General features: G+C 35.3%; 5 protein-coding genes across 5 annotated transcripts; 2 read left to right on the top strand and 3 right to left on the bottom strand.

Annotated features, from left to right (window-relative positions):
* Window positions 1–1,338: 1,338 nt before the first annotated feature.
* Window positions 1,339–3,211, bottom strand: LOAG_06345 (hypothetical protein; the record flags this gene model as incomplete). Its single annotated transcript, XM_003141881.1, has 5 exons — window positions 1,339–1,548; window positions 1,808–2,047; window positions 2,553–2,717; window positions 2,796–2,950; window positions 3,127–3,211. 5 exons carry the CDS (start codon window positions 3,209–3,211, stop codon window positions 1,339–1,341), a joined length of 855 nt encoding a protein of 284 aa, XP_003141929.1.
* Window positions 3,212–4,713: 1,502 nt separating this feature from the next.
* LOAG_06346 (hypothetical protein) lies at window positions 4,714–7,019 on the bottom strand (the record flags this gene model as incomplete). Its single annotated transcript, XM_003141882.2, has 5 exons — window positions 4,714–4,948; window positions 5,220–5,419; window positions 5,796–6,004; window positions 6,257–6,358; window positions 6,854–7,019. 5 exons carry the CDS (start codon window positions 7,017–7,019, stop codon window positions 4,792–4,794), a joined length of 834 nt encoding a protein of 277 aa, XP_003141930.1. The 3' UTR covers window positions 4,714–4,791.
* Window positions 7,020–7,927: 908 nt separating this feature from the next.
* Window positions 7,928–10,848, top strand: LOAG_06347 (hypothetical protein). The gene is made up of 4 exons (XM_020447123.1): window positions 7,928–7,997; window positions 8,527–8,699; window positions 9,127–9,866; window positions 10,228–10,848. Exons 1-3 carry the CDS (start codon window positions 7,963–7,965, stop codon window positions 9,216–9,218), a joined length of 300 nt encoding a protein of 99 aa, XP_020302611.1. The 5' UTR covers window positions 7,928–7,962; the 3' UTR covers window positions 9,219–9,866; window positions 10,228–10,848.
* An 80-nt stretch (window positions 10,849–10,928) lies between these two features.
* On the top strand, window positions 10,929–11,336 carry LOAG_06348 (hypothetical protein; the record flags this gene model as incomplete). Its single annotated transcript, XM_003141884.1, has 2 exons — window positions 10,929–11,088; window positions 11,161–11,336. The coding sequence occupies 2 exons, from the start codon at window positions 10,929–10,931 to the stop codon at window positions 11,334–11,336; spliced, it is 336 nt and encodes a 111-aa protein (XP_003141932.1).
* A 1,380-nt stretch (window positions 11,337–12,716) lies between these two features.
* LOAG_06349 (RNA binding protein) lies at window positions 12,717–16,903 on the bottom strand. The gene is made up of 10 exons (XM_020447124.1): window positions 16,749–16,903; window positions 16,195–16,315; window positions 15,741–15,866; window positions 15,463–15,564; window positions 15,150–15,269; window positions 14,382–14,612; window positions 14,146–14,286; window positions 13,909–14,041; window positions 13,516–13,730; window positions 12,717–13,072 (listed from the first exon to the last, which is right to left on the bottom strand). Exons 1-10 carry the CDS (start codon window positions 16,751–16,753, stop codon window positions 12,815–12,817), a joined length of 1,452 nt encoding a protein of 483 aa, XP_020302612.1. The 5' UTR covers window positions 16,754–16,903; the 3' UTR covers window positions 12,717–12,814.
* Between the last annotated feature and the right edge of the window lie 939 nt (window positions 16,904–17,842).

Consider the following 17,842-nt stretch of genomic DNA (forward strand, 5'->3'; position numbering starts at 1 on the left):
TCGAGAGTCTATAAGAGCCTAGTCTAATTGGCCTGATAATGCATTCTAGCTTGCAACATGCATGCATGAAGGAGCTATGGCCAAATTTACTGTTGCACGGCAGTCATAAATCTCTGATACTCTCTTGCGCGTCCACCAATGGGACAAGTGGAGTAGCAGAGAGAAGTCACACTGTTTGGAAGGGATCCTTCAAATGTGCAACATTTGCTTTCACTTACTCGTCGTCTCGACACTCTCCGGAGATCTCATTGTCTTGTCAAATGCAAGTAAATTCAGCAAGCCACTCGATATTTGCAGCTCTTCAAAGGGGTACCTCAGGAGCGGAGAGCTCATAAACTTACCTGGCTGGGAGGGTCTCGCGATCAACAAGGCGGGACCTCCACGGTGAGGCTTGACCATTGCACTCTGGGTCTGGTTGACCCGTGTGGCTATCCCGAGTTGGGATCAGCCAACAGCACAATTTTTGCGTTTGGGGTTGCGTTCGCGCTCCCCCGCTAGTAACTAACATGGAGAAGTCTTGCGCAGTCCAGGAGTGTGCAGTGCGGGGAGAATAGGAGGGGCGAATTGAGGCAGGCGTTGCAATCTTTCAATCGCAAGTTATTGCTTAATGGGCACATATTTTCAACATAAACTCTGAATATCCTTCTTCGTTTTGCTTTCTTTGACCGAAATGTGACCTATGCTATAACGTGATCCCACTTGCTATAATACTGTTATCTTCTGAGTCAATTCCTTCTCACAATTCTGAGCCTCTTGATCAGGAAATACTGTATCGATCGAGTATTCCAGTAGGTCTGTAATATACCCTCGTGAAACAAAACTATCAGGTTACTCGAAGTCCACTAATGAAGTTTTTGACTATAATTTTGGTATGGATTTCCAAAACATCAAAATGGTTGTTTTATAAAAGTAGTTTATTAGTTGAGGTTAGCTATAAAGAATAAACTTGGGATTGACGTGACATGCGATGGAATACCTTGGTGATAGAATGTTCAGAATAGATGAATTCGGAAAGTTATATATCGCACACTGATAATAACGAAATGATAATGGCGAACGACAGACTCAGATGTAAGGTTTTCGTAACGTTAAAATCGAATTGATCCCGCGAAGTTACGATGGCTTTCTCTATGCTCCTTTCTTTTCTCTATTATCAATACGATACAACTGAATTCGATTTCCCATTCCAATTTCCAAAATTGTTTCTTTTTTTATTTTTTTTTACATAAAAGTTCAACAAGAAACAAAGTCAATCCTAAACTTTTAATCACCCAAATTTAAAAACAATCCAAACAAGTGTCACTGGTCATTCAGTTAGTTGATCAACTGATTAGTGAATTACTCCATTACATCAGGACAACAGTTACATTTAATCAGGGCTGAACTGGATGAATATCTGGTAATATGTTCCAGTGTTGGATAATAATTGGTGGCCATACATCTACGATATTCAGGAATATTGATTTTTTTGACATGACACGGTTCACCTCGATCAACGGTACACATTTTAATTGGGTGTGCTTCCGAAGCTTTGAGAACTTTCTTTTTCTGGAACAAAATTGTTAGAAATTTCTTGGCAATCATTTCGATGCAAATTATTTCCGAAATCGAAAATTATTGATAAAATTCAACAATCATTCGTAGAACTGAAAATTATTGATAAATCTTATGGGGGAAAAATTGTCCCTAATTGAAGAATCAGAGTTTGATCCTTTGACATTTCGAAAGGACAAAATTCACAAGCAGGCGATCCCACAGAGCTGTCATTCATAACAAAAACAGTCGACAGTTTCGAAATGGCACATACTTCTACAGGTGCAATAATAGATCGCATAAATCGTCGTGGATAAGCTTTCTGTATTCGTATATAAATAGCTCTTTGTTGAGGATTCATATCAGCAACATTTTTCATGATGGCAAAGTGTAGACCATGTGACACTCGATAAACGACGTACTCCCAGTTCATGTGCCATCGTTCAGCTGTTTCCATTTCCATCGGCCGCAGGATCAACTCATAGGATAACCGAGTTACCGTACGATGCTTTATCTGAATACAAAAAAAAAAAAAAAAACTTGAATTGGAAGGAAAGTGCAATTAGAAATATTTGAATAAAATATATTTGATGAAAGGTTTTTGACAAGGAAGAAACGGCGATGCTAACTGTCGTGATTTTTTGATCAGAGCAGCTAATAACACACTGTTACTTAATTTCGATATTTAATTTGTCCTTTTTCGAGATAATTGTAATGATCGAAAAAGTGAGACATTTCATATCTTTCTACATTTAAATGCAATCAAACGGTTTCCACGTAAATTTGAATTTGCACAAATTCAAATTCATTGAAATTTGAGTTCAAATTAGCAAATTCATGGAATATGTGAAACATTTAAAACATATGTTCCTGAAGATAACCAAAGCATACAGAATGGATTAGATAGTGGTATGAGAAGTTTGCAAATCTTACGAATAATTACAGAGTGATCTGATCTGATATCGTTAAGTGATCAGTATCTACTTGATGAATTCGAGACGATTACCCCTACTAATTACCTGCACTTCTTTGCTCGACGAAATGGTATGCCAATGAACTACATAGACCGGTGAGGAGCGAAGTTGAACACATGTTGAACGACCACTTAGTGATGCAAAAACATACCGTACTGGCCATTCATCCGTTTCTAAGGATGGCACCAAACGGAAAACTGATTGTGTCACCTGAAATAATGGTGTGACAAAACTGATTATGTTAAGATAAGAAATGAACTAACAATAAATGAAATGCGATTGACTTACTGCAGTATGAAATTCGTGTAGAACTTTGTAAATTTCAGATACTCGTTGCAATGTGTCCAATTGAACAAAATGTGTACATTGCAAAGCCGAACATCGAAGTAAAATGGGTTCCCGTTTTTCCACGTCTAATTCTTTTAATCGTCGTTCTGGTTTTTCTCAAATGAATCATGATTTGATATTGAATTGAAACTTCTATCTAACTTCTCTCCTTAGTACCGTATCCTTGTCATTTATTTCTTCTTACCACTTAAAACAGTCTTTGTGCTTATCTTTAAACACTAATTGACAGTAATTTATTTAAAACAATTTTGCATTTGTATATGAAACAAACCAATGAAAAGAGCAGAATGCGCCAAACATTTCGATTTCTGATCACAGCATACTGTCTTACGTTCAAACAGCCGCTGATCGGACATCTCCGAAATTGAAATTAATTAAAATTGAAATTCCCACATCTATCTATCTACATGCTAACCGCTTCGCAAGTGCTAACTTTTTTAATTCTAAACTAAAAATGAAATTTCGAAATGAAAATGCAATATGTGACAGGACGTCCTCCAGATAAAGAAAAGGAGGAATGAAGAAGAATGATGGGACCGAGTATTTTCATTCGAAAAGCTTAAATTATAGGCATATTGTCCTATCTCAGATCTTTTATTAATATGCTAATTTCGCTTTTAAATTCACAAGTACATATGAATACTTCATTTGGTATCAAATATTTAAACAGTTTTTAATTTTAAATTTTACAGTTGAATGGGTTTTCCAATCTCAAACAGTGCATTCCACTGTGATACTTGTTTTTAATAAAACCATTTATTTCTCGTCCAAACATCACATTTGAAACAAAACGTTCGGGATTAAGATTTTTTCAAAATGTCATTCCTAATAAGAGAACACATCTGGCAAAATAATAACACCATTTACTGATTACCATAATCACAACTTCTTCGCTACTTATTATCACTGCTAGAAAATTGGAACTGTTATAGCATATCATGAAATACAGATATCAACAGAATTTCATAGTTTGCCATTTCACTTCTTTCAGTTATAATATCATCCACAGCTTTAGCAACTAGTGATATCCCTATCGCCCACTTGATATCTGGCGCATCTACGTGTGTCACAGTATTGCGACAATTTTCTGCTGCCAAAATTACCGCTTGCAAATCTATGGTTTATTAAGAAAACCTCGACTTTACTAAAGCAACTGTAACATGAACATTACTGAATCTTTGAAAACTGAAACATGACTCAAAATTAAAAGTTTTGAGGAACTTCGAGAAAGCGTTGGTTCCACTTCCCCCAAATAACTGAATAATAATAGTAGGTTGAACTGCCTCTCAATCCAATTCATAAGGTTTCTAAAATTGTAGATAGAACGAGTAATTTTCGCATGCATAAATTTTAGATTATATTAAACGTAATACCAGAAAATCAAAGAAAGAGATGTATGAAACAAGCGATCCATAATATATCATAACAATAGACAACAACAAATCACTACAATGGATGACCACGAAATCGAGGAAATAAAAGCTGCAAAATGCGAATATTTGATATAAACACATCTAAAAACATTGTACAAAAATACTTCATCCAAATAAAAATATCAATCAACATGGTAAAAAATAAACAACATTACACAGTTATGCTGAAAGTACAAGTGTACTGCACGATATAAACAATGAGAAATCGATGAAACATAAAAACTTGAAATATATGAAATTGGAATTTTCTAATACCAAATCACAATATAAAAAACCACGAAAATAATCAACTGATTGAATAATTCTCAGAAGTCTTAGGGAAATTAATATAATAATTAGTTAGAATTTTGAAGACAATATAGACTAGCATAGAAAATGAGCAGCTAAATTCATTGTGAAATCAAATTTCGATCTTATATTCCTATTCCTACTTTCCACAATCCAGTTTATAGCAGAATCACAACAAATCATATAAATTATTAGTCCCTATTAAATTAATCAATTTACATAGCATCCTTACGTCGCATTTCTCTTAATATACATACATTTGTCTCCTGACATTTCCTTAAATTGAAATTGGTTATTCCTAGAGTTAATGGCTGCTGCTTTTGAAAATAATCTAAACCACGACCAATCCGATAGGTCCAACCATTGTCAAATCTGAAAGGAAAAGTGTTTTTTTTTTCCAATTCAAGAGAGAGTCCAATTCAAGAGAGAGAGAAAAAATTCTGGAAGGTAATATGAAAATTTCGACATTATTTCTCAACAACCAAAGTACCAATTGTCATAGAAGGATTATAATGGAATGTATGAACATGTACTAACTGAAAAAAACAAACGTAACCATGATATAATCTAGAAATAACTTTCGTAGTTAATGAAAAAATTTGAAATATTGAATTTTGTCGCCTAAAATAGGATAAAAAATGACCGAATTTCCCGATCATGCATGGTTCCGCTGCACTTCACTTTCAAAACTACATCTCGTAACATAAGATCGATCCTCAGCTGTTTTAACTGCAGCCACAGCTCATGCAATGCAGTCTGTTCCGCCTGCGTACAAAGCACAATTTCACGAAGATTCGGTGCTCCCGACACCAACAACTCGCAGAATGCAACCAAGTTTGTAATCTAAAATGAGAGAATTTTGATAACCTTTTTGCAGCAACAGTTCCGAACCACCGCTTAATAAAAAACGTTATGTAGTTAGATACTAACAAAACTAATCTCACAATTTTATTCATTGTAGTCCGTACTCCAAGGACACTAAAAATACTTTTGACATACTTTTGTATGTCAACAACTATAGCGATGTTTAAAATAAACAGTAGAAAAGCTACTTCAAGATAAGAACAAAAGTAATATCAAGCTTCAACCAAAAGATATTAACAAATATTTCAGCTCCAGCGAACGATGTCCAAATCAAAATAGTTTGGAAAAAAACACTCCATGCTAAAGTATCCAATAAGGCTTTGGAACTTCTCTGTATTATCCAACAGTAACACACCTGTGATTTATTTCGCAAATATGGTTCATCGACGATAACCGATCTCAACCGTTCATCGATGCCATCACCGAAAATTGTATCATAACCAAAACCAGTAGTACCATCTTCGATCCGAAATTCCTTCACTAATTTTAAATTAAATTGCTTCCGCTCTAATAAATTGTCTGATGCTTCAGCCTCAGCAAAGACAGCACCCAAATTAAAGCTGCCTGAAGGAGAAATTATTGGTACGGTGTGAATGCACAACATCTCTATGCTACAAACTAGAATAAAGGAGTTGACCCTTAGGAATAGACAATAAAATTCCCATGGATTACGATGAAAGCATCTTATGATTATGAAAATATGTGCTTATAAAACAAACGTGCATCAAACAGAAATCTGCTAAGTAACAAAGTTCACTTGCCATAATCTGAAGCACAAGATTAATGGAACAGCAAGAGAAAGCATCAACATCATACCGATAGGATGTCGTTTTCTTGTCGTGCCATTTTCTGCTTGAGCATTGTTTTCAAATGATGTTTCAGATGTGCATTCAGATATTTGTTCAACATCTTTGAAATCTTCAAAAAATAATCTTTTAAAGAATAATGGACAAAAGAGATTACTTCAATAGCGTTTACATCCTAATTTAGGATCAGAATTACTCGAGACTAGGTTTTATCCAATGATGACAATGAAAACTGATAATGATGATAAGGAAGATGTTGTTAAAAATGAAAATGATAACGATTAACCCGTATGTTAAATATGAAATGCAAAAAAGAGGAAAAAACAAACAGCATTAAAGTTTTATTTTCGTTCAAAATTTATTTTGAAACTTTTGACCATTTAATCCTTCCATAGATGAATATTCGTAGCATTAGAAATATTGTTTTACTCAATTTGCTTCATTTCATTTGACTGTTAAATTACTTTTCAAATAGTTTGGTTGACAAAACCATGCTTAAATTAATTAATCCCGTCACAAATGCTTTGCCTATGCCATCATGCTAAAATAAAAATTCACTCTGCAGCTATGACTGTATTTTACAGTAAAGATACAAAGAAAAAGTAACCATTAATGGGATTTGCACATTGTGATTCGTTGTTGATGCCATTAGCTGTTGTTAGCTTATCTTTTTTACAATCCATGAAAACTCTCCAGAACGGTAACCCACCACCACGATTCCTATCGTTTGAGGCGTTGCAATTTTGAAACAAATAATGCGTCTCCATGGTCATAGTTTAATTGTGGTTATTATTAGCTGCAAAAATTTTCAAAAAAAATTAATATGCAATAAAAGTTAAGAAATATTTAAACCCTTGTATGTGAATTTTGCCTTTATTCAGGACTTTTATTCTATATCCAGCACTCTTTCCTAAATCTTTCAATCTTTTCCTCCTAACTTCATCAATAAATATATTGTGCCTCATTTTTTATCGGATTGAGAAGATGAGAAAGATTAAAAGAAAGTCAAACGAGACATTAGTGTAAATTTCAAGAAAAAAGAATTGAGCCGCTTGAAATGTATTTCCATGACAACCAAAAGAAGACCCGAAGAGTAAGTAAGGATGCCTGCTCTTTGACCCCAATACTTGGCAGTAGATCAATTCTGGCTGATTTTTTCTAAATTATTCTCGACCAATCAACGTTCTCTCTAACCGTATGAAGAATTATATTGCTCTCTCCCGTCTCTCTTTCGTCTCAACGTATCTCCTCACATTTCTAACTGTAAGTAATACTACGCAAAATAAACAACTAATAGATCATGCAAATTCTATCAATACGTTCTTTTCTATAAATCTCCTCTCCTCTCCTGTATTATTCTTTATCTCTCTCACTTCCTACTTCTTCATGTCATCCCCATCACAAACCTCGCGCATTTCTCGAACATCTTTCTGTCTCTTGCCTAGCAATGTACACTCTCCATTTTGATTATATAAGTATCCCGCGTCCCGAAACACCAGCATTTGCTTCGCGATGTTTCCTCATCTCACTATCGGGTGTGCGGGTTCACTTCATGATGTTATGAGAAGTATATGTCTTTAAGCGGGAACTGTTGTTCACATGTATCGGTGATATGTTAAATGTACTGTTGCGTCTACTTCTTTTCTTTATGTAATATTTCCATTTATTTGTGTATTGTTGATTTCAGGTTTTTACCAGTGAATTGTGAACAAAAAAATGGAATCACAATTAGAGAAACTGGCAGATGAAATGTGAGATTTAATTATTTCTATTATTACATTACTACTTTGCCAGTGTATGTATATAAACATGCATACATGTACCTACTAATATTTCTCTTACCTCAAACGAGGCAATAAGCTGCAGAAGTAATAGCTAAATCGTAAAGAAAGCATCGAAAGTTGCATTCCTTCAAACAGAAGTAATGGATTATCTACAATATGATCCAAAAAATCTCGCCATTCTACCACATAACTTTTGGCTTAGAAAATCTTGGTCATCTGCTGTGGAGTTTTATTAATGCTATGAATACTTAAATGTAATGCTTGGCGACTTAATAAGTGGGATTTAAATATCTATTGGGATTTTGTGCTTTATGTAAATAGATTAGCAAGTGCAGATTATTTCTAGTTGTTTTCTTTGCAAAGAAATGGTTCTTCAGTTTAGGAACTTTTCGAGTTGTATGAGCGATTTCAAGTGACAGAGCAAACTCTAGGTAAAATAAATAAAAAACTGTTCGAGGTCAAGTGATGCTAATGTACAGTTAACGTCTTATTTCAGGGTGACTAAAGAACAAGTGAAGGGAGTGCTTTGTGCCGACGAATCAGGCTTAAATGTATGTAGTCGTGGAACACTGAGTAATGCAGCTGGTGATGCAGCAGTCAATTTATTGAAACTTGCTAGCAATTTGGAACCGAGTTTGCCTATGTCATCCATTGTAATTGAGCTTACAGGTTTTTCGTGCATTTATTTTCTCCGTTTTGATAAAAATTGTCAAATGGCTGTCAAAATGAGATAATCTGTAGGGTACTACTAGTCACTAACAATGCTTGTGGAGATTGAAAGTTCGCAAGATATGATGTTTTAAAGATACGCATGATTGGTAATAGAAATAATCATGGTAACTATTTTTGAATAATGCAGTCGAAATTATTGAACAAATAACTTTGAGCAACGTTTGAAGCACGTTTCCTATTATCATTATGTAATAAATATCTCAAAATATTCCTGTGCTTGTAGTGAAATTATACCTTTGCCATTTATTGCTAAGAGAGACGTCATAGTTTAGGTCGTTGATTTTGATAGACATGCGAAGTGCCTAAGCTCTCAGTTGTTTTACTGATAAATTGCACTCTTTGAAAATTCTAAAAAAAATTATAGGTATCGATGGCAGTGCACTCTATATGACAAAAGAAGGAGCCTTAACAACGGCGGTACATCGCATTGACAGGAAGAGTCGTGATTTTGATTAGTTCAGATATCCGAACAGATCAAATAGGCCATTTGTAATCTAGAATCACAATCTTACCAGAGTACACTGATAGCTGATTAAGTGCTCTATGATCCAAAAACGGAATGAGAATAGAATGATCAATGTGTAGACATGCTTTAAATAAGCGTTGAGTATCATAGACAATAAATATGAACGTTTCGATCGATTATTGATGGAAAAGGGTGAACTGGTATGATCTTTTTTGATGTACTGCAAGTTTTTTTCCAAAAGGCTGTTAGGTGTATGCAGCATACTGTTTCCGGGTCGATCGGCCACGTGGCTTGGATAATCTCCTTTATTATGTTATTCCATTTCTTTTGAGCCATTTCATATGTGCCTACTAACAACTCGTTTTCGAGAATAGTACCCACCAGTAGAAAAGTAAATTGAACATCTTTCTTCACCATCATTTCTAAATCTGCATGCAGTATTACCTGACGCGAAACTCTACTTTTTCAATCATTACAGTTCACATCAGCTTTCAAACACGACCCATTATTTTTCCTGACGGTCATTCGTGTTTCGATTAAATCGCTGGGCTGAATATGTTCTCTCTGAATGCAGTGAAGTATTTCAGCCATTGAATCGTCACCATCACGATAACTATGCAACTTTTGCGTCATAATTCGTTAGTAATTTTCATTTTATTTACAGAATCAAGATACACATCAAGAACAAATGGGAAAAGATGTAACTTTTTGCCGGGAATTCCTAACAACTAAAAAACAATTGAAAAAAAAGGAAAACATCATCGCAATGAAATATTACACGAAGTAGGAGACAGTTTCGGATCAAACAGAAATCTCATACGAAGTAGATGTATTTTTTGCACATTCCGGAAAATGTAACTGTTGCATACACAAGAAAGCAATTGTAGGTTATAGAAAAAAAGTATTTCATCAAAACATTTTAGAAATATAAACTTCGTATCATAGATCTAATAATATCGTCGGACAAGAATTACGGAGAGGATTTAATGATTTGTTCAGAGACGAACAGAAAAATTCAGCAATGCCTGACGATCACTCCATGACTTCAGCAGCAGTGCTTGATATGCCCATAAGATGCAAAACTAAAAAATGAAAATCAAGAGTGAGACAGCTGCCGTTCCGGAATGTTGTTTATAGACATCAGATGAAAGAAACGGATGTATCCAACGTCACAGTGGGCCATCTGTTCAAATACAGAACACACAAGCACCATCAATTCTGCCATTATTAGCGAGTACGATAACATAATTAGCTTGTAGTACAAACTTAGTATACAAATGTTTCCTTCCAAATATCTTGTAAAGGAAGTTCTATCCCGTCCTGTTGGAATGGAAATCCATAGAATCAACCTTAAAGACTGACTTTTCTAGGCCTCTACGAAATTCTAAACCAAGATGTAATAAACAAATTATAGAACAGCAAAGGTGACGGCCGGCATAAACAAAAAAAAAAGCTCGCAAGATCTTAAGACAAAAGATTGAAGGAAGGCTTGCTTTTTAGAGACCATTTGCTTATGTGAATATGGGAAACTCCCGGTGAGGTAATCTGTTCAGTGAACAGGAAAGGCCCATCCCATCCCATATAATGAATTGTTACTACATTAATGCATCAGCCCTCCACAAAAAACAACGGGAAACATAAAATAATTTGAGGACCACTGGCCGTCTATATTGTCGGATTTAAGTAATTGGTTGGCTGACATGGCGCAACAGTTTCGGAAGACTCAGATGAAGTTTCATCTCCAGATGTACTGTCGACTGGTCTTGGTCATTAATTACGATCGGTCTGAACTTCCTCGACCTAAGAAAGGCCAGAAAAAGCACGAGAAACCAGTGTGCAGAAATCCCCATATCTATTTGCGTATGAAATAAACATACCTATTTACGACAAACCGCATATCTCACATAATATGCTTAATTGCTAGAGCTTTAGTTGCTATCAAAAATCCACCATCATCAGGAATGTATAACATCGCCACGAAGCACAATTTATCCTCTACTAAACGACCCGCGCCTTGTTCGTTAAGCAAACTTAACAAAATGCAATTTTTGAATCATAGTGAACAGAAATGGCCGAGACTGTCAGACGAATTTTTGCTCTGTAAATAAAGGAAGACATACAATAAAACAACAAATATAACAACGAAAAGAACATTTCCACACGTGCACGCATACATACTCACTGACCGCCGCATGTTGCATGAACAATAAACAATAAGACATTTTTTGCATAGATTGTTCTTCGGGAAATACATTCATAATCAAACAATTTTCCACCCAATGCAATTACTGAAGAAGGAGAGACACAATTACATTATATGTACAACAATATTTGAAACATTTTCAACATTGCACTCTACCTGAAGAAAATCCATTCCCTATCCAGCTATGCCTAATTACAACATGAATGGCATTCAAATTGCCACATTAAAATGATAAATTCGATGCCCAAATGATCCTTGCATTGAGTCCTGCACATTTCTGTTTAAATTATAGCCTTAAATTCTTCAATTTTTACAATTCCGCAGATCTTCATCACCAATTTATACTGAAGGAATTTGAGGATAAATCATACAAATACACCCTAATACGCCATTAACATCGACCAAAATCAGCTCTTTTTTAAAAAGTAATTTAAAAAAAAATAGCGTACAAAAAAACGGAGTGATGTTGGTAGTTGCTGATTATCAACTTCGGATGCAAGAATAGAGCTTGCATTGCAATGTTTCTTTATACTCACATTTCCTTAACTGCAAATTGGAAACTAACCAATTCAGGAACAGTTGACAATTAGCGATCACTATCAAATAAGATAAACGAAAGAACCGTCAAAACCATACAGAATTTACAGGACGAAAACAAAAGGAAGGACATGAGGAACAAATGAAATAAATTAAAGAATGAGAAAATACAATTTCACAAATAACTATCAATTTAAAGTCATCTTTTCCTCGCAACCTTAACAACACATTAAACAAATAACTAACTATTCAATTTTCCTTCAATCTGAAATTCACAGTGAAGGTTCTCCCTTCTCTTTTGAAAATTTTAAAAATTATGTAAATTTTGGTGGGAAGATTTCTTTCAATATAAATTTTGGTAGGTGGTTTTTTTGTTTTTTTTTTTTGGAAATACTCATTGCTTGATGTCCACAGGACATCCATCATACCACCAATCTTTTCAACGTTACATGTCACTTGTTAGCAACGATCATTCTCTAAATTTGTAAATTGAAATAATCTTTCCAGTAAGAAGATTTACAAAATCAAATTAATTATAACTAACTCATTAACAATGAGGCAATTCCATGTTTTTGAAAACAACTGAACATTTTACAAAGCGCATACAAGCAAAACAAAGTTGATAAGCATTTGAAATTGGGGGAAAGCAAACAAACAACGAAATTTTGAATAAAATCAAGAAAGAGAGAAAACAGGCACTCACTTTTCAAGTTGCAATACTCCCTTAATCTTTCCCTCTCTTCGTCATCTCTTTGAGCTTTTCTCTTTACTTTCCATGCGTCATAACTACAACAAGTTTGTCTGAGATACGGCAAAAATTAAAATTCCTGAAGGCATTTTCTCTGCTCAGTTTTGCTGCATTTGTAGTGCTGGCGCTTGCGAAGGCGGTGGTGGAGGTGGTGGTGGCTGACTGGTGTAGATAACCTGACCGGATGTCTGATTTGCTGGTATGGCACCAGCAGCAGCAGCAGCGACGGCAGCAGCAGCAGTAGCAGCAGCAACATTTGCAGCATCTGTATGTATTGCAGCTAATTCTGGAACAAAATTTTGCAACGGTGTCGCAGATGTCACCACGGCACCAATCATATTCGGGTCTGTCGTTGCCTGTAAACAAATCTTTTTCTACAAATTCCTAACATTTTAAAAATGCTTGACAAAGTAATGTTAGTGATTTGTGGAAAAGTTTTGCAATAAATCCTAAATACATAGTGTTTGATTTACCAGTGTTATTGATGTGTGACATTGAACAAGTGATATTTAAATTTCGAAACCAAACAACTTTGCATATTATGTTTGTTACGGTAGTATTAAACAATCATGTACACTATGGTGTTAAACAGATGTAACGAAATACATTTTATCAATCAATCATTCGTGAATTTAAATATACAACTTCCTGAGCTTTATACACATTTTGTTACGGTAATATTTTGTCTGCAACACAGTGGTTAAAAGGATCAAAGCCAACCAGAAGATCAGGAATCTGACCTCCAAAATTTTCCGTCATAAGAAACCATATGAACGTCAGACAAGAGTGGACAAACTACCTGGACACCATATGGCCATGGATAGATTGGAACTGTGTAGGCTTGCATAGCAACCTGAGGAATTGCTGTGCCAGCGGGAGCCTGATTAGCTGTCATACTTGTACCCGGCCCGATGCTTGTTAATTCAGCTGACGGATGTAGCATTGCATTAGCACCTTGAAGTGATAAATTTTGCATTTGAGCAGCAAGGTTCCCCATTGGAGCATCTCCATAACCTGTAATTTGTTTGGCAGATATGAATCCATAATTTTCGACATAGGACTATCTTTAAATTTATGCCTTCCTTTCTCTTCATTCTTCATTAACCATTTGTTTGATCACAACAGCTATAATCATACATCTGAGTGATTTTATAGATAATAATATAAAAAAAACCTAATCTTGAATATTTACCTGAGAAAACATGATACTGAGGATGTGGACTGTAGACATAAGGCGATGGTGGTGTTAGTAAGTATTGGTAGTTCGGATTGCTGCGGATATATTGACCGCTTTGGTCATAAGGTGGTGTTGCAAAACACGGTTGCTGAAAGGTGGACTTTCGCAAAAGTTACATAATGCAAAAAATCTTTAAATATATTTCTGATACCATCTCACCCTGAATAAACAGAGAAAGTAAATAAGACTTACAGTAATCTCAAGATGTGTAAGGCTACCATACAATCCCGGTACACTTTGCAAAGGTCGACTTTTTGTCTTTTTATTACTATCTGCATATTTCACCATAAGCGGCAAATTGCAACCCGGAATTATTTTTTTCCCATTCATTTCCTGTAAAGCAACAATCATTAAAATCTATCAAAAATTATCGCAAAAATCTCCAGTACGAGTTAAATGAATTGAACGTTCAATAGTTGAGCAATTACTTTGATAATTTTTGCACATAATTCTTCATTATCCATCCGAGCGAACCCAACACATCTGCTTGAACCATCACCATTCTTCAACACTCTTGTACTGATTGTTGAACCATAACTTTCCAGCAGCTTTTGCAAATCTCTTTCTGTATAATTCGGTGGCAAATTTGCCAAGTACAAATTTGTCGGATCTTGTTCCTGTTGCTGAAAGAGGCTATTTTGGTTGTTTGGACTCAGCGCCTGCAATGAAAATTCGCCCGTTAACGTTCCGCATGATAGCGTTAAAAATGTAATTCTCCCGAAATAGCTGCTGCAAAGACTGTTTAAACATTGGTAAATTACAGGCACAACAAATGAAAAAAAAAAAACCAGAATGTTACAACTCTTCCCTCTCGTCTAATTCTCGCTTCATCCATCTCTTTGTCTACTTTCCCTCTCGACGACAACCTATCATCCTTAATTTTTGATAGAACTGAAAAAGTTAAACTTATGTTCTCCACCACATTCCACTTAAAAAAATTCCCCTCTACTTTTGCTTCCTCCTCGGAATAGAGGGACAATCAGGGAATGACGGGAAAAAAAGTGATTTTAACTTGAAACCTTTCAACATTAACTTCTCACTTGACAGTTATCATTCAAACTTTAGTATGAGCTTCTCAAGCAAAAACAGAAAACAAGACATACATACGTCTGGAAATCTCTATTTCATTCAGCGAGTTTTTGCTATTTACGCAGGTTACACATTTAAAAAAAATTGTGTCCGCAATCAATAATTACCTTAGCCATTTGCGCTCGGACCTTCCCTTCCTGATTCAAACCTTCAACAGCACGTACTGCATCAGCTGCTTCCTCGAAATCAACGAATCCATAACGTTTACATTGACCAGTTGTCTTGTCCTTCAATAAAAGCTCTCACAATTTTCGAATTTCAAAATGTAGAGCTTGGGGACAATTTACTACTAATTAGAGTAAATGATATTCCTCCGTATAATTTCCTAATAATTAGCACTTCGACAAAATACGAGCATCTCAGATAAAAACGGAATATTTTGAAAACAAATAACTGAAGAGCATATTAATAAAATGTCACCATAATTGCTTTCGTTGATGCTATCCGGCCGAATTTCGCGCACATATCTCTTAGATCATCATCAGTTGTATTTTGCTCAAGCCCACGAATGTAAACATTCGTCTGAACAAAAATAAACAAATAAGTGCAAAAGCACAGAGTCTGATCCCTATAAATCATTGCTTCTTGCTTTCAAAAATAATCTGATCAACACTTCGTAAACTTCCCCACCGTATTCCCTTTCAAGCGCATCTAAAAACAAAAACCTATCTTCTATATGAAATGTTTCCTTAACTAACCAAGCTTAATGATGGAACCGGTGATCCAGTACTGTTCCTACGAGTACTTATACCCGAACTCCTTAAACCATTACGCGACTGTGTTCCGTCGTTTGTACTTCCATACCCATTGCACATATTTTGTTGCTGTAATGAATTATAACAAATTCCCATTTTCCTAGCAATTTTAAAGGACTCCAACCCATCAAAAAGCTTTTTAAATGGAACTTGTTCATTTATTCACTTTCGAATAGACTAAATTAAACATCCTTTCTATTGCTTTAAACATAATTCACACAACTAAGATGATGTAATCGATGAATCAGCGGTCTTGTCTTCAACCTATCAACTGAACCAATCATGCAGTAAATCATAATAACAGATGTGTACCAAAACTGCTCAGTTGTGAATGTGAGTTTAAAACAAGATGCTAAGTGCCAGTAAATAAAAATGGAATTATTGTAGATAAATTTACAAAAGATCCATGAAAATGTTGAGGTCGAGTGAAATTCTGTCCCGTATATGCATTCATATGCGCGTTCGACCGATATGGAGAAGGCGTATGTCCAAGTACGGCTGATGATATTCCTGCCGACCTGAAATTCACAGTATTGCATAATTCAAGAAACAACGAGACAACTGCGCCGAATTCATCCAAGCAAAAGCTGCAGGAAGTATTTAGTTTAGGAACAGGAAACTTTCCGCTCAAAAAAAAGTTCAGTAGCAAAAAAAAAGGCTTAGCAAAACTTTCATTTCATCCTAAAAATCCATTAAAAGCATTGTCTAATGAAAACTTGTGGTTTAGAATCTTCCTCCAAAATCAATAACTTTGCAAAAACTTCCCTCCTTATTTGTCTTAAACGTGTATTATGAATCTAAGACGATGAATTTTGGTCAAGAACAGTCCGTTAAAATCAATTTAAAATCGACTCGACACGTCTCGTCGAATTTCATTTTGTCCCAAGAGAACTAAACAAGAAATATGGAAATGATAAAAAAGTAATTGGAATATGAACAAGGATTACTTACCCCATATAGCGAAGCTTACTTTGTCGATAGTTGTATTATTACACTATTGTTGTTATTGCTAATAGAAGGAATATATAGAGTGGTACTCAAACAACTATACACCAGTAAGCATCCGTAATAGATGTACAACGGTGACGTCTTTGGAGTCAAATGCTAATCGTTGTTGTCGTTGCTACTGCTTCTACTACTACTATACTACTACTACTGCTACTACTACTACTGCTACTGCTGCTGTTGTTGTTGTCGTTGTTATTGTTGTTGTTGTTATTAAGTTGCCCAGGATGCTGCCACAGACTGAAAGAATGATAACCAGGTGTATGCGTATATTGCTCACGTGTTTCCGCAATATGAGAAACGTCTATCTTGTCTCGAGAAATAAGCGGACATTTAAATAAAACAAAAGTATGCACAAAGGACTAGTGAAATATACAACAAAAAAATACAATTAATGTGACGTGTTTAATCTCTTCTGAGAGGTTGCGCTGAGATTGTGCCGCGACCTCTCGGGATTAAAAGCCTTCCACTGAGAGAGCAACCAAATTTTCTGTTAATCATACATGAGATGTGCTTTTCACCAAATTTCTCCCAATAAAAAGTTTGAAGATTATAAAATTAAAAAGTCTCCTTGAGCTACCTGTTCCAAGTTAGCAAATTGCAGGTAAATCCTCAATCTTACCTTTCTAAGCATTGGTTACCTTCTTTGCTTCCGCCAACGTTGTCATTTCCCATTCAATTAATCAATCATCCATTAACCTTTTTTCAAATAATTCGCTGGGAGTGAGTGTTTTTATGGCATCCCAATAAACTTTACTTCCGTTCCTCTCCCTCTCTCTCCCTCTAAGAAGCACCTTCCTTTAAATCAAATTTAAAACCCTCACACTGTTCGAAATGTCTCCTTTTCTTCCCTCTTCCCACTCCTTTTCTCCCTCTTTCTCTTTTGAAATAGTATTTCTAACAATTAAACAGATAAAGATGGAGAAAGAAAAAAAGAGTGAGAAAAAAAAAAAGAAATCCTCCATTCGAAGTGATATCAATTTCAATTTATATTCTAAACAACTGCAAGAAACGACAAACGTTTGTTGCTACTACATGGA

Source organism: Loa loa (genome assembly GCF_000183805.2).
Source record: "Loa loa unplaced genomic scaffold supercont3.4, whole genome shotgun sequence".
In the NCBI taxonomy this organism is placed as follows: Eukaryota; Metazoa; Nematoda; class Chromadorea; order Rhabditida; family Onchocercidae; genus Loa; species Loa loa.

What these genes read in the sequence shown, in the direction of transcription:
- LOAG_06347 (XM_020447123.1), top strand. Translation starts at nt 7,963, where the DNA reads ATGGAATCACAATTAGAGAAACTGGCAGATGAAAT. An exon ending in GAGAAACTGGCAGATGAAAT is followed by an intron (nt 7,998 to 8,526) that starts GTGAGATTTAAT and finishes GTCTTATTTCAG; the next exon opens with GGTGACTAAAGAACAAGTGA. An exon ending in CATTGTAATTGAGCTTACAG is followed by an intron (nt 8,700 to 9,126) that starts GTTTTTCGTGCA and finishes AAAAAATTATAG; the next exon opens with GTATCGATGGCAGTGCACTC.
- LOAG_06349 (XM_020447124.1), bottom strand. An exon ending in CATCAACGAAAGCAATTATG is followed by an intron (nt 15,270 to 15,462) that starts GTGACATTTTAT and finishes CTTTTATTGAAG; the next exon opens with GACAAGACAACTGGTCAATG. An exon ending in TCCGAGCGCAAATGGCTAAG is followed by an intron (nt 14,613 to 15,149) that starts GTAATTATTGAT and finishes TTTTCATTGCAG; the next exon opens with GCGCTGAGTCCAAACAACCA.